This window comes from Pleurodeles waltl, chromosome 1_2 (genome assembly GCF_031143425.1).
Source record: "Pleurodeles waltl isolate 20211129_DDA chromosome 1_2, aPleWal1.hap1.20221129, whole genome shotgun sequence".
Taxonomy (NCBI): domain Eukaryota; kingdom Metazoa; phylum Chordata; class Amphibia; order Caudata; family Salamandridae; genus Pleurodeles; species Pleurodeles waltl.
In genome coordinates this window covers 882,946,605-882,961,645 of record NC_090437.1, presented here as the reverse complement: position 1 = coordinate 882,961,645, position 15,041 = coordinate 882,946,605, and the positions used below count along the sequence as shown (strand labels likewise).

Below are 15,041 nucleotides of genomic sequence, written 5' to 3'. Positions count from 1 at the left end.
TAAGTGCTTCTGCACTTGCTGTACAGCGGACCTCCAGCAACACTACAGATAAGCCTGAATGTCTGAATGATTGTGTGCACTTTTTTATCTTGTATGTATGAGCACATGTGGTTTACCTTATTAATTGCTATTATTAGTGGCAGTTAAGTCCTACCTTCATTACATTTGATGAACCCTGGTCTATATCTAACAGTCAGTGGGTGTTAGACCCTCTACAGTAGGCACCTCCACAGCCCCCAATTAGCAACAAGGGTTGGGCACTTCCTGCTTCCTCCACCATTATTAATGGACAGCTACTGTGTCTCACAGTATATATACACATATATATATTTGCTTTTCAAAATCTTATGACAGATGTCATCTGTGTCTCTATTCCTTTCCTCCCCTCTCTCTCCCCCCTCCCCTCCTCCCTCGCCACCCCCCTCTTTTCTAAAAACCCTCCCCCCCCCTTAGAGTGTGACTATAAGGGGACACTCCCCCTCCTGGAATCTGAGGCCAGTTGCCTCAATCATTAGGGTAAGGATATTCGTTTCTTTTCAGAACCATGTTTTCACTGTGTGCTCCACATGACTTTGGCTTGCCGTGGCACTTGTTTAAATGTATATTTATATTTAATTCTGGTATAGAGTGTGTTGTGCTGTGTTTTGTTGATGAATTTACATTTTCTATTCTTTCAGGCATCCGCGAGGTAGTTCCTTGCCAAAGGTAGGCCCACTCTATCAACACATTACAATTTGTTGTCCCCCCCCCTTTTTTTGGAGGGGAGACTTATCTATCTGCACTTTGCATGATGGTTAGGGATCCTAGGCCCTGAAGAATGCCCCAAGACCTTCCACGGCTCCCAGCAGAGGGCAGAAACATTTCGGACAACTTTTAGTGAGGTGACCCAGTGAGTCCTTATTCTCACCGTGGTGTCCCGCCCGTTTTTTAGTCGCACCAGCAGTTACCACTATTAAAGTGTAGACTACACACAGGTGACTGCCTAGGTGCTTTTATATCCCCGTAGCTTAACTGGATCCCATTATCTCCAGATAAAATATATTTACGCACTCCCTCCCGTTCTTTTAACGGCGAGGTGGAGTCCGTCCAGGTGGTACTATCCTATCTGGGTGGGGCTAGGTGGTCAAATGATGAAGCATGACACTATATAGTGTGAGACTGCCTAGTCCGTAAAAGGAAATCCCTCCTCCTCCCCCACCCGTCACAGCACCCACACCACGCTTTCTCTGAACCCAACGAGGTCCAGGAGCCCACAAACAGTCTCCCGTGTACTGAGCTCTACATCATCGGTGAACCCCATACTTTCTTGTGGTAACTGGTGGAGAATAGGTGCAGGGGGCCACAGGTGGGTCCCTGCACTGCTCGTGCACTTGGCTTGGGCACCGCAGGGGTCCCCCTGCCCAGCATTGTCGCAATGCTCACTGTCTGCTTCTCAGACAGTGAGCATTGCAAGGGTGCTGGTGCATCCTATGGGCTACAGCACTGTTGCCGGCTCGATTATGGGCTGGAGACAATGCTGTAGGCTGTTTCCTGCTAGGTCGGCAGGCAGAAACTGAGGTTTCCGCCTGCCAACCTGACGGGAAACTCTAAATAACTCCGGCTGAGAGGTCACGATGAAGGCGGTGGCCACTATGTCGGGAGTTTGGCTGACGGGCTTTCCCATCCACCAAACTCTTAATTAGGCCCTATGTGCCTCAACAGTATACTTAGGCAGTGAGGACATCAAAATCGATGACAGAAACATGCATGTGTCTGGTTTTCCATGTCTGGTTTTCTATGTTGGTTTTCTATGTTCAAATCCGTTTCTATGTTTGTGTTCTATGATTTGTGAGCCATCGTTGGATTAAAGAAACAGTCTAATCCCACTCCATGTCTGCATTAGCACCCCGATTGTCACGCATATGCCTCTGAGTTCAAATTGATCATCTGTAATGGGCAACTGGGATGAAGATTCAAAATCACACATGCTACAGATGCATCAAACCTCCGCCCCAAAAAGAGCTTCATTTCTATATTTGAGTGGTAAACTGGTATAATATTCCCAAATGACACATAAATATAATACTAAAAAAGCCTATGTCAGCCTAGGATCTCTGCTCTGTTAGGAAAAGGACCCAGAGTAAGTGTTACACACATCATTTTTATGGGCGGGCTTGACAGAGCATCTGTCGCCATACAATTATGGGAGAATCACTAGAGAGGGGCTTTGGCTCCACCCACATATTGGAAGCCAGGAGAACATGTTTTGATTGGACAAAAGTTGTGTGTTTCCACAAAAAGAAGTGCAGCCCTCCACCAGTTGTGATAATTTTGTTTATATACCCAGCTGCCTAAGCGTGAACTTACAGGGGCACACACATGACAATAGAATGCTATTAAATGTCTTAGATAACTAGATAATTTATATTGTTTTTCTCTGGCAGCAGCACCGGTGGGATGAGGGTAGTTATTATCCTACATCTATTTTTAGGCCTGGCTTGACAGTGCAAAGTCACCTGACCTTTTAACCTCGTTTTGTTTGCTTCCACATAAATACATATGTATTCCTCTGCTATTTACTAGTAATGCTTCATATTACCATAAAACATTCCTTTAAAGCCCGACCTAAATGCTTGTTAGTAATTAATATATCCACATACCTACTGTAAAAGATGCACTGCAATGTTTAGGGTATAAAACTTACTTTTTAAAACCCGTACAGAACTCAGTGTTCTTCTCCACTCCAAACTCAATTCTGTAATTCAAACATGGTTACAGAAGCTTAGACGCACCTTTGTTAGCAACTGATGTGGGGCAGTGTGAATTGATTAAAGACAGCTCTAAAGCTGCCACCTGTGCTTATGTGGGGTGAAGTAGGGGGATTTATGTTTTTTCAATATCATAGAAAAAGCAGCCAATTCCAAATGCAAACACACCTTGACTGTGGAACTTCTAGCAACAGAAAACACTTACGGCGGCCCTTGAATATAAACCTACAATAACAACAGCTGCTGGCGTTCAGAATTGCAGTGCTGCGGGCATGTAAGTAAGCAGCCATGTAATTTTCATACTTGGTGACAATAAGCATGTCCCTTTAGTGTTTCTATTAAACCAATACAGTGTTCTACTGATCCCATTAAGCAGCTTCACTCTGCAATAGTGGGAAACCTTTCTCTGTTGTCCATAAAGCATTCACCATTCCTAATTAGCTCCACTAAGCATTAAGTGGCCCATCACTTTCCATGTGCACTGTGACCTCGCTTCCCTGATTTACCAGTACAGTTTCGGTTTTCACCACCAGTCCCAGTAAATTTAGCACATTCTTGGCTTTCATTGAGGGCTGTCTGAATACAGAGGTAGACAGGTTTTCAGGTGCTCGTGTACAGAACTGGTAAGTATCTACTAGCAGAAACGATTTAGTTAACACAGGGCGTTATATATTTAAAAGTTGTATTTAAATTCTCTTGCCTGTATATTCTATGTTGGTGACCCCGGTAGCTAAATCATTCTGTGCCCTTCAGTTGATGCAAAATTGTAGTCTTACTTCTATGTCTGTGAAGCGTCCCAGTTTTTGTTTATTTGACATCTGGTTACCCTACCCATGTGTTGACTCTTGGACACACTCACAGACTTTAAACAGAACAAAGTACAACAGTACAGCCCCGCCTGAGGCAGAAGAAATAAGACTGCATGCCCCCATCTATGCCTGTGTATTTTGACACCCTGTGCAGAAACACATCCAATTCAAAAACTTCTGCTTATTTCACCAGGCCTGCCAACAATCTGAGAATCGTATTCCTTGTAGGGAATTCCATTAATGCACAAGAGCGAAGCACTTAGGCACAGCTTCAGACAACTTGTTATGTGAGCTACAGACTCATAAATCTTACAAGGGGGGTGTGTTCGCTTGAATCAACTCCACACTCCTACCTGCAACATCTCCACCTACCCCACCTTCAGGGAGGATATCAAGTCCTGGATTTGTAGGTCAGCTATAATTGCTTTGATCCTGGGCCAAGGCAGCACTTTGACAGTAAGTGGGCACTCTACAAAAACCTTTAAATAACAAAGCATAACATAGCATATAGTTCATCAGCTTGAGTCAGTTCAGTGACGTGTGGAGGTGGGTCCGTTACTTTTTGTAATGATAGATGAACATCAGCAGCTGAAACAACTACAAATAGAAAAGGCATATCAATACCCTAGGACAATCTGCTTTCCACACGCAACTTCAACGTGAAAGTAAAGATAAGTATAAACATGTATACTGTGTTGTTATCTTCAGTGTTTCTTTATGATTTAGCCATGGACTAGAAATAGCTTCTCAGTGTATGGCTATTAAAAAGAACAGTAAATGTTCAACCACTATTGTTTGGTTTTGGGTTGCTAAGCAGCGAGGAAGGAGTGAGTGCTAGGAGATTTGAAGCACATGATGACCACGTGGAACCGTATACACCAGAATAAGGAGCCTCTTCAAACACTTTAATCACTTTACCTCCAGATACAGGTTCAATTCTTGATGAGGGCATAGATGTTCATGAGGTCTTGCACGAATGCGGTCATGTGAAAAAAAAAAGAAGCATTTCTAAGGATACAGTTATATCCAAAAGGTCCATGACAGAGTGGCTTCTCAATATGGAAAGGAGGAAAATGTCCTGTAAAATTTATAAGGACATACAACCTACACCTTTTTAGGCATTCCAGACACCACGGATATTCCATGCTTGAAAGATTTAAGTAGCAGCTAATCTGCGTGAAAGAGAACTGTGAACCCGGCCCCAAGTAAGTCTAATGAATGACAAGTATGTGTGCAAGACTTTGACATAGTTGTGCTGGAGTCCTGAAACGTATATATCCTATAATACAACCTGAAATACACATATTTCACTACTCCGGTTAGCATACCGTGACTGGCATGGACATAAACATACACCTAATGATGTCAGAAGGTGAAAAAAACCATGCCCACCTATAAATATAGTATATTCATTTCCCTAGAGAAATACAGCTGGTTTGGTGTCACATCCACCCCCAATTGCCGCAGGCATTTGGTCTTCCAGTAGGCATTTTCCACGCCAATCGCAGTGGAGTTAACATGACGGCTCAACCCTGAAGGAACTGAGCAGTCTCTACTCCCTGTAGTAGCAACATGCTTGAAACTCCAAACCAGCCACACCACCGTGGCTGCCATTCAGTTCTACATTCTCTCGAGGAGGGCGAGCTTATGAGTGTGTTAAGCGCAAACAAAAACGTTCAAGAAGGAAAGTGGTCAAGTGATTCCTGAAAGCATTGCTTTCAGGAGCAGTCCATTATTAATAAGTGCCTTTGTGGAAGCTGCTCTGGAGCTCCTTCAGGATTTGCTGTCCAGAGAGTGTTTGCACCCGGCCGTGCTTTTGTTTGCAGGGCAGATTTACAGGTCAGATTTCACTAACCATTTAAAGCAGCAGCTCAACAAAACCAACAGAATGGCTTCAAAAGGCAACCACGGAGTACTTAGGTGTTTACTAGTCTTACCTAGTTTTTTTACTTCTGCATATTATTTCTTTTACAATTCACTATTCTCTGTGAAGTTTGCATTCAGGAACTGATTCTCATTTTTATTTCTGTAGGCATGTTCTAACAAGCTGCAAAATAATGGCAACTACATACCTAAAGTCCAGTCCCTAGTTCACATTCAGTAACTGTTGTTACCTTCTGAGATGTCAAATCAACTACACAAAGTCATAAATTGTGCAAATTTTTTGACACTCGCACATGACCTATAAGTGTGGGGACTGAGTGTCCCCAGGAGAGAATAAGGGTAATTGAGAAATGCATACTAAGTGATTATCCGCATTATGACAATTAGATGATATTAACAAACATCTGCAATGCTTTCCCAAAAGTATCTGTACTGCTAATGCTATGTCTGGAAACCAAGCAAGGAGCTTGCAGTCAGTGTGGGAAAGTGCATTCAGTACATTTTTTGCAGGGTTGAAGTTGAAGAGGAGTCTTTACATGCCAGAGGATTTTTCATGCGGAGAATAAAACAACAACGCCTAATGACACAACTAACAAACACCCTAATGCAAGATTGTCAGACACAATATTTGTGATTCAACATCTTGTTCCAATGTTATGACTCATATTTCATAAAATAATCTATGTTCAAACATCAATCAACTGCACTTGTCTTTATGCACCCTCCTGTCACTATCCAGCACTTCTGCTCTAACTGCACCCAAATACAAACCTACTGACTCACACTTAAAGTACACAGAGTTTATTCATACAAATCAGAAACAAGTTACTTATGTTACGAAAAACACAATTTGTGTCAGCTGAATCACTTCCTTTCAAACGAAAGGGGCCCACCAGGGCACACAGGTGGGTATTCCTCCACAAACACACTTGTGGTTCACAGTGTTACCTGAACATAATCTTGTAACTGCTGCATTAATGCAGTATGCACTCCATGTAGAAGTAGCCACGGTGGCAAGCATTAATACCCTGTCTGAGTATTAGTGCGTGCGTTTGTTCACCACAATAGTAAGGGCCAATCTGATCACAGCCTTTAGCGGTCCCAAACAGACATTACGATGCAATCTTCCCGGCTTATTCTCCACTGACATCAGTTTCACTCTCTGCTCTCCTCTACTGACACGCTAAAACCAAGGCTTTGTAAGTCAATCACTAGAGACTGAGAAAAGCACTAGTGCATTTTCTACCTCCACCCAATTAGCACATCTTGTGAGTACTCTCTTCTGGGAGGTGCACTGAAGGAACTTCCTTTAGTGAATACAGTTCAAAAAGCAGCAATCAATCACAAGCCTGCTAGCAGTGATGCATTAAAATGGCCAGTAGTGTGGGCGTGGATGGGAACTTCAGTTAATAATGGGGCAAGTTAATATCTGCCACTCAGAGTAAGAATCCGGCCAGTCAGTGCTACTTGTTACTGCGACTGCGCTCTCAATGATCCGGCGCACAGTGGCCAAAACTGCATAGTTTGAGCAGTTCATTTGAGTGTGGTTGGTATGGCAGTACACTCACGGATGGGGAAACGTTTCAGAGCTTTCATACCTGAACTCCCAAGGATTTCTCCTTCCTATTTAACTTTGATTGGCAAGTGTCACGTGAACAGCCAGACAACGTTTCTTAGTTTGAACTCAGTGTACAGACCACTTTCACATACACCCGGAGAGCTTGCATCAATGCTTAATGCACTGAGTACAGTTCTAGAATTTGGATCATGGCTTGCAAAGGGAGTCAATGGAGTGCTTCTACTGCGGGTTTAATCTTGTCCCAAGTCTTACATTTAATGGTCAAATTTGCTCCCTGATTTAGTAGATACTACTGGTGCGCAGCAACAAACTTTTAGGTAGGCCCTTGTAAATCAAATTGCAGGAGTCTAGCTGGGTCAGGAATAACGACCTGGTGAACCGTGCTCAGAGCTCTATTTGGAGGGAGTGGTAGTATCTGGTGGCGCAACAATAGCACAAAGAAAGTTCTGCTACTCCCAGTCTGAGAATATTTTAGGCCTTGTTGCAGAAATCCTAACCTTCAATCCCTACATTATTTTCTATTTTAAATCTTAACTTTGAGCTTTCTAGTGTCTTAAGGTAACAAATCTCTACTGTGGCACCTTCTTCACAAGCAAAAAAAGAAAAGCAGGTAGTGAGCACAATATCAACTCTCCAAAGCATCCTCAACCACAAGATTATCTATCGAACAGAAGAGCAACTTCTTGCCATTAGTGGGCTCCAAGCATCAAGTACCCAAAATGAACACCAGTGCATGATGTTCCTTTCTACTGGGTTGATGGGTGTGGTTGGAAAGATGTTCTTGTCTCAAGGCACTCACCACACGATGATCACTGATCATGTGATGGGTAGGCGACTCGAGTCCACTATTCCAAACAATATATTTTTTAGGAGAAAAATATGAGCGTGCACAGTCTTCTTTTTGCCTAAGTGAATGCTTTCTGTGGAAGGGGGCAACAATCTTGGATTCTTCTCAATGATGCAGGATTTACAACATTATTGTCTAACTCCTTTACTTGTTCAATTAATGCTATACCACACTTGAGTAAAAGAGTATCATTTTTAATTATTGTGTTTATTGTTGTGTTGTAGAGTAAAGCACATTCTCCCCATTTTGCCCTGAGCAGGCCATAATGCCAAGGCTGAAACACATCAACATATGATCAACAAGGAGTTCAATAAGAAAAGAGAAAATGACAAGTAGTGTATATACCAGATTGAGTTACCACAACTATGTTGAGATTGTCTACTTTGGATCTGCTATTTGGATACCGACTACCTTAGGACGGATGTAGATAGAAAAAAGATGGACTAGACTGCACACATTATTACAAAAGACTTTGATGAGTTTGCACCCCATTCTTGGTTCTTAGTTTGGAAAAATAGTTTCATATTTGTATCATACTGCAGTTGAGTACTGTATAAAGAACTGTGTATATTGTAAGGAATGCACATATTATAAAAAGTGTAGAGAAATACAATAAGAGTGGTGATGATGTAGAAACTGCTCCCACTGCTTTGAAGAGACAGTTGTCGCTTAATTGATTGTAAATAATATACATGAAAAATAAAATATATTGTCCAATAATTAAAGTATTATTGTTGACATATTGAATGGCTTCTCCAATCAGTAGCTCACGAGTTACTGGTCGCTCTCCAGCAACCTGTAAGTAGCTGTCCTGTGTGCCGCCAGCCTATTAAATCAGAACCTTTTGCTTGGTTGAATTAAGATATATATATGCCAAAATTATGTATTCAAAGCAAAACTGTGTGTATCTCCAGTACTGCTAACCTGATGTTTGCAGAAAAATTGTTGAATTTCCAAAATATACTTAAAGATGATTTTTGAGTGATAGATCATGTGGGGAGACTCATTACTAATATTACTACTTTCGTGCCAGGGGCACTGCAACTATGGCTGGCATGTGTTACCTACACAGAGGCATTCCAAACTGATGAAACCTTTTTTTACATAACTTCTGGCAACCCAGCCTGATGCACTGAGGTGATAACTGCTGGTAATCTCGCATATGATAGCCAGTAACGTAATCTTTTCTGATGTTGCCACTAGTAATAATAGTAGCTCGTGATGATTTTCATTGAACATAAGTAGCTCTTATTATTCTACAAAAGGTTGGAGACCCCTGCTCTATATATTTATCTGTTACATGCCACTTATTATTTGTTTCATTGTTAGATGACCCAAGTGGACCCGCTGGGATTTGAACTTATGGCTATGAGGTCAAGGACAGGTTTCTGCAGTGGAAGCATTAGTCCACTGAGCTACTCGATCCCGCTTGTTTGATTGAAATGAACATGATCTAAATGTGCTTGGAAAACAAAACAAGCGGTATGATAGTACTGAATGGAAAGTACAATCTGCAGGATTTGAGTTATTAAACAATAAATAAAACTGTGGTAGGAGATAACTGAGCAAAATGTAATGCTTCCAAACTAGTATTTTGCTGCACTGGTGACGATAGATAAACATTTTTTCTGAGAAGGCCTATTTTACATCAACGTTTGGATGTCTTAGGGGGTAGAGAGTCACTGCTCTTGAAATCGGCTTGTAATATCCGATGATACTACCCAGAAGCATTAACTATGTCAGTACCGTGTCTGGATTTGGCAAGATAAAGTGGTTTTTACCAGCTTCATCAAATAGGGACATTTCATTGCGGTACCCACACACCTCACGTGCATGCTTTTGCAACCAAACAGTGCATGGACCTCTGATGCATAATGTGTGCAACCAGTTGGCAGAGATTTTCAGGAAAAATGCCAAAAAAGTGTTGCAGGTAGTACATTCATTATCCTTGTCAGCCTAGAGGGCATTCCCAATACGGAGAAACACTAAGAACTGAAACCAGTGGAACAGAGTGAAACTAAGTCAAGAACGGATGCCTAATACAACAGCAGCGCCAAGCCTAGAGGATCTAGAATTGCTCTGCTCGTTTTCTGAAACTGACCTACGCATGGACCTAGTGTATAGAGATGGCAGCATATCATTCAGAATCAACGCAACGTTGACATTGTAGACAAAAGCAGAAATCAGACGACAGAAAGTCGTGGCGTACATCAAAAGCATCATAAATCAATCATCAAAGGCAGAATTCACTGAACTCGATGTTATTTATTCAATATTTTAGGTAGTAAATCTTTTTCAACGTGGCTTCGAGCACTTTTGCTTTCAGTACCCTCTAAAAAATGCTCTCAAACAAAAATGAATTGCTAAATGGAAATCCCAATAATTGATTGCATTACTGGCATTACACATAAAGCAGCAACCATATATGGTAGACGTCGGCAGACAAAACGCAATCCTGGTGGCATGTTGTGGCTTTCGCTGGCGTGAGAAATTTGAAATCCCAACCTCATCTCTATTCTGCCAATCATTAGCTTTCTCGGTTACCAGAAGGCACATTCCTTACTGCCAGAGAAGCTGCATAGAAAAATACAACTTTATTGTACCCAGTAAGTGTAACAGTTACTACTGTATCTCAATTACAGGAAGCATCCCTTCACTAAATCCATCACTCGTCCAGAAGAGGCACAAATCACTCACCAGGGAGACAAGTTACTGTGCACCTCTGGCTCTAGCCTGAGGGGTGAAAGGATACAGTTGCAGGGTTCTCTATACATCTGTAGTCAGACATTTGTACTGTGCTCGCAGGCAGGGCGTGTAGGGCCTACTTTCGTGCACATTTACAGCCAGCAACAGTCACAGGAGACACACATCAAACTACAATAATTTAAGCTAAGCATGCTTCATGTTTCGGTAGATAAAAGTGCTACTCATCTGTCATCATTTCGGTCATTAGACCTGCACGATGAGCAAGACTTTTTAAGTGAAAACAGGTAAGCAGTGGAGAATCTTGCTGGATATCTTTTGGGCTACACAAATAAATCATATTTTCTGCTACTAATCCGGCAGTTTAAAATACATCAAGCACCACCCTCACTTAGCTCATTGTCCTATATTTATTTACAAGTTGATGAAACAGGCTTACTCCACCCTGAAGGGCCCACGTCACATTACATGACAGCCTGAAGGGTGACAGGGTCCAACAGTTCCATTGGGAGGCTAGAAAAATATACACAACATATGCAGGCAGTATAGAATATGTACAGTTGTAAGGCGCGTAACAGTCATATCAGCAGCAGTGCGGCGGGTGGAGGCCATACACACATGTAATCAGAATAAGCCTCTCAGCGAGCGTTCCACCTGTGAACACCTCTGCTAAAAAGAGGGAATTCTGCTGTTTATTTAATATTTTCTGCAGTGCGTCTTACAGAATAATGTACACCTCTCCATTTACGAAACTTCGATAATCCTACAGCCTGGTGCCTTTCTGCTTGCGATTGCAACTAGCTATGTTTTCAGTGCAAAGTGCACATTCTTTCTTTGGAAAAATCAATGGATTCAGTGTATCCCTGTGTACACTTACAGCATTCCACATGCAACCTGCAGTGTTCCCTGCCAGTGCAAACATTCCTGACTTTCGAGACTTCAGCAAACTGTGAACATTTCATTTGTTCTCACTTCGTTCACTCCTCTTTAAATTTGCACCTGAAAGTATCCACATTTGATCATGATGGAGATAGTCAATACTGGGCATGAGATTTACAGGACACTCTGGATCAAATGTGGATACTTTCAGGTGCAGATTTAAAGAGCATTTTATCATTGAGAGCTGTGGTTTGTCCTTGGTGTAAGAAATGCCAAGGACAAACCACAGCTCTCCACGATAAATTGCTAGGAAGAAGAGACCATCACCCTGGTACCTCTTGGGAGAGAGCACCTCCAGCCTGGGGACTTGCACCCTCCTTTCAAGGGACAACGAAGCCTCGCTTCTACTTCACCTAGAAGGTGAACCTTTGAAAGACGCTAAAGTTCCTCGGGAACAGGGCAGCCTGTTTTTTTTTTTTACTTCCTACGCGTCCGCTACCAAGGGAAGACCCATTAGTAGGCATTGCTGTTAGAGTCATTATGCAGCCCCAACACAAAGGTTACATACAAGTACGTGCGTCGATCAAAGAAATGATCTATGACCCAGAAGCAAAATTTCCCAGAAGAGAGCACTGTGTTCAAAAAAATTGTACTCCGAATGTGGTTTCAACGAGAAGTAATTACATTTGATGGTGATTCTAAAATGCCATTCATTTTTTGTAGTTAATTATGAAAGGATTTGTTTGTGAGTTAACTAGCTAAAGATGCTGTGTATTGTCTTTCATAACTAAGATGGAAGTGTATTTTGGGAGAGCTTAGATTGTCAACGCAAATCCAGTGCACGAGTCAAAACACCGTAACAATGGCACACAATACATAACAAGGGTAAAGACACACCCGCCCCTAGTTAGATTCGTCGTTAAACAGGTTCAACGTGCAAGAGTGGAGCAGAATCAGTGCAAAATGTCCACGGGTAAATGTGGCCCAGTCACGTGGTTAGGTTGTTAATACCATCACGCAGGCCAAGCAAAATGTTATTAAATAGAGGAGATCGCTCTATCTCCCTGTGCCCCGACTCCTTTAACTTCGCCAACTGGAAAAGCGCCACGTGAATACACCGTATCCCAGATGAGTCCAGCCTTGGTCCACAAGGAGGGAGGCCTTGCCAGATGATGTTCACATTTACAAACTAATCAGGGGCTATATATAGCGTTACTATTATAAGAACTGAACGTGAATTGATCTATTGGGCATCCTGTATTTCTGTCACTTCTCCTTGTACCCAGGAGTTCTGCTGCAGGTGTAACACACATGGCAGCTCATGTTTACATACAGTACGCCGCGAGAGGACATACAAGTTAGGTCATGTAAAGGGGACTGCAGGTTTCAAAAATCAACCCTAGAAGTGACCAAAGTCTCAAATCGACACAGTAATGTCCTGCAGATAACTAAATGGCATCGCCTATTACGGAGAGCGCAAACAATACCCCCCTAAAGCGCTATGGAGACGCTCATTTTTCTTCTGCAGCTAGCAGGACTATTACACCAACATTACAGAAAAAATAATGATCAACAAGTGAGAAAAACGACCTAAAGCATTTGCACATAAATACCTTTTTTAACAACAAAACCCCACACCTAGTCTTGCAAACGTTATTCTATGCATTCAGCGTGTCACGCTTGTCAGGATGAATGGCAAGTTTTCGGCTGAGCGTGACACTTTAAAACTTCCGGCTCCCCAAAATGTACAGATTTCAGAAGTGGACATTTTGCAAAGCTCTTGACTAGAAAATGATATTGATATCAAATAACTACAACAATAAAATGACACGGTTAGCGTTCCTGTTGCATGTCAGACCAGCCGTGGCACAGTCCTCGCGGCCAGTGAGCGCACCTTACCTAGGTACTTGATGGCGAACCCCTGGGGGGGCCTGAGCGCCCTGCGCACCCAGCCCTCCCGCAGCGCCCCCAGGTGCTCCTCCTTGCCCTGGATGAGCAGCACGTGCTCGTCGATCCAGCCCAGGAAGAAGGTCTCGGCGATGGCCTCGGTCACGCGCTTGTTCCAGAAGTGCTGCATGTTCTCCGCCTTGAAGTTGGCGAAGATGTCGTAGCCCAGGCGGTGCTGCTGCAGCCGCTCGTCCACCACCAGCATGTGGCTGGCGTCGTCCGGGTGGCTCAGCACCACGGCGAGGGAGTGCGGCGCGATCTGCAGAAGTTTATCCATTTGCTGGGGCATGAACACCTCGAACTAAAAAAAAAAAATAATAATAAAATGCAAAATTATATCCTATCGGGGTTAGTCCGGTATAAGAATCAAAATGGTCCAAATCGAGTGTCTTTGCTGATGGACTGAAAAGTGAGAACAGAAGGCTAAATCATGTTTAAACACCCATGTAGGTTCCTACTTCCACCGCGCCGTGTCCGAATTTCCTGAGTAAGACATTTGACAAGCAAGTGCACAGCCTGGATAGTGCATCGCAGTCCCCTCCGGCAGGAGAAAGTGCACCGGCAGAAGCGTGCAAGTGCTGGCAAGCTGGCACGTCAGGAGTCCGGCCTGGATCCCTGCACTGCTTCAGGTGTCCACTCAGGAGGCGGCAGGCAGTCCTGAGAGCACATGCCGCCCTGGGAGGCTGCAGAGTTACAGCCGAGGATCGGAGGCTGCCATACCTGGAGCCTGGGAGCAGAACTCCTCTCACGCTTCCTGGACAGTCCGTGAGAGAGCGCGGAGCTCCGCCCACCCCGCACCCAGCGTCCTATTAATTGCCATAACAACTGAAGCCCTCTAGTGGTCACACCGAAACTGTCAGTGGAAGAAGTGTCAGATCTGTGGCCTGTACACGAGAGGAGAAAATCCCCAGTGTATAGGAATTTTACTGAGAGAAATATAGACGTGGCACAAAATCAAAAGATTTACCCAGTCATAAAAAAGCCATATTTATCTTCTACTATACAAAAATCTCAAAAATAAAAACTCTGGGCATTGTTGTGTGCTGTATGGAGGAGCATAGGCCCGGCAAGCGGTAAAGTCAACAAACGGAAACACACTCTCTGTGGTACAGGCACAACACTCTGAGCGGTATCGCGCTCCTTTATTTATACTCTCTGACCGTGCCCAGCCATGAGGGCTGCATCCGTGATCTCGGTGTCACACCTTAAGGGCCAGGTGGCTCGCTACACCCCCCTTCAACATTAGTCCAGTTCAACAATGTCTCTCATGGGTCTGGGCGGAGCATATAAAGTATCTGTGTCTTTGACTGGGATACAAGTTTGTCCGGAAGTTCTATCGTTGGCTGCTGCTGGGACCTGTTCCATCACTAGCTTCCACTGAACTCGTTCCCACTTCTGTTTCTGTCTGGTGGCTCTGATCTGGGAGCTGCATCCCGTGGTATCTCTCCTTGGCTGTATGACCCCGGGGCGTCCTCCGCGGGTGGCTCAGATGCTGCCTTCATCCCTGCCAAATCGTGCATCTCTTTGGCTGGGATTCTCACCCTCTTGAACCAGGAAACATTTCTGACTACTGTCTCCCCTCCGAAGCGGGCGGTTACTATGGTGCTATCTACCGCTGTCACTGTCCACAGGGTTGGTACATGTGC

The 15,041-nt window shown here is 43.5% G+C and overlaps 1 protein-coding gene across 1 annotated transcript in view; it reads right to left on the bottom strand.

Moving 5' to 3' along the window:
- The window catches only part of STOX2 (storkhead box 2), a 410,255-nt gene extending 396,087 nt beyond the window's left edge, over positions 1 to 14,168 (bottom strand). Inside the window, exon 1 of the mRNA XM_069199355.1 lies at positions 13,348 to 14,168. Coding sequence (XP_069055456.1) covers positions 13,348 to 13,684 — 337 coding nt within the window. The 5' untranslated portion in view covers positions 13,685 to 14,168. The remainder of the gene's footprint in view (positions 1 to 13,347) is intronic.
- Between the last annotated feature and the right edge of the window lie 873 nt (positions 14,169 to 15,041).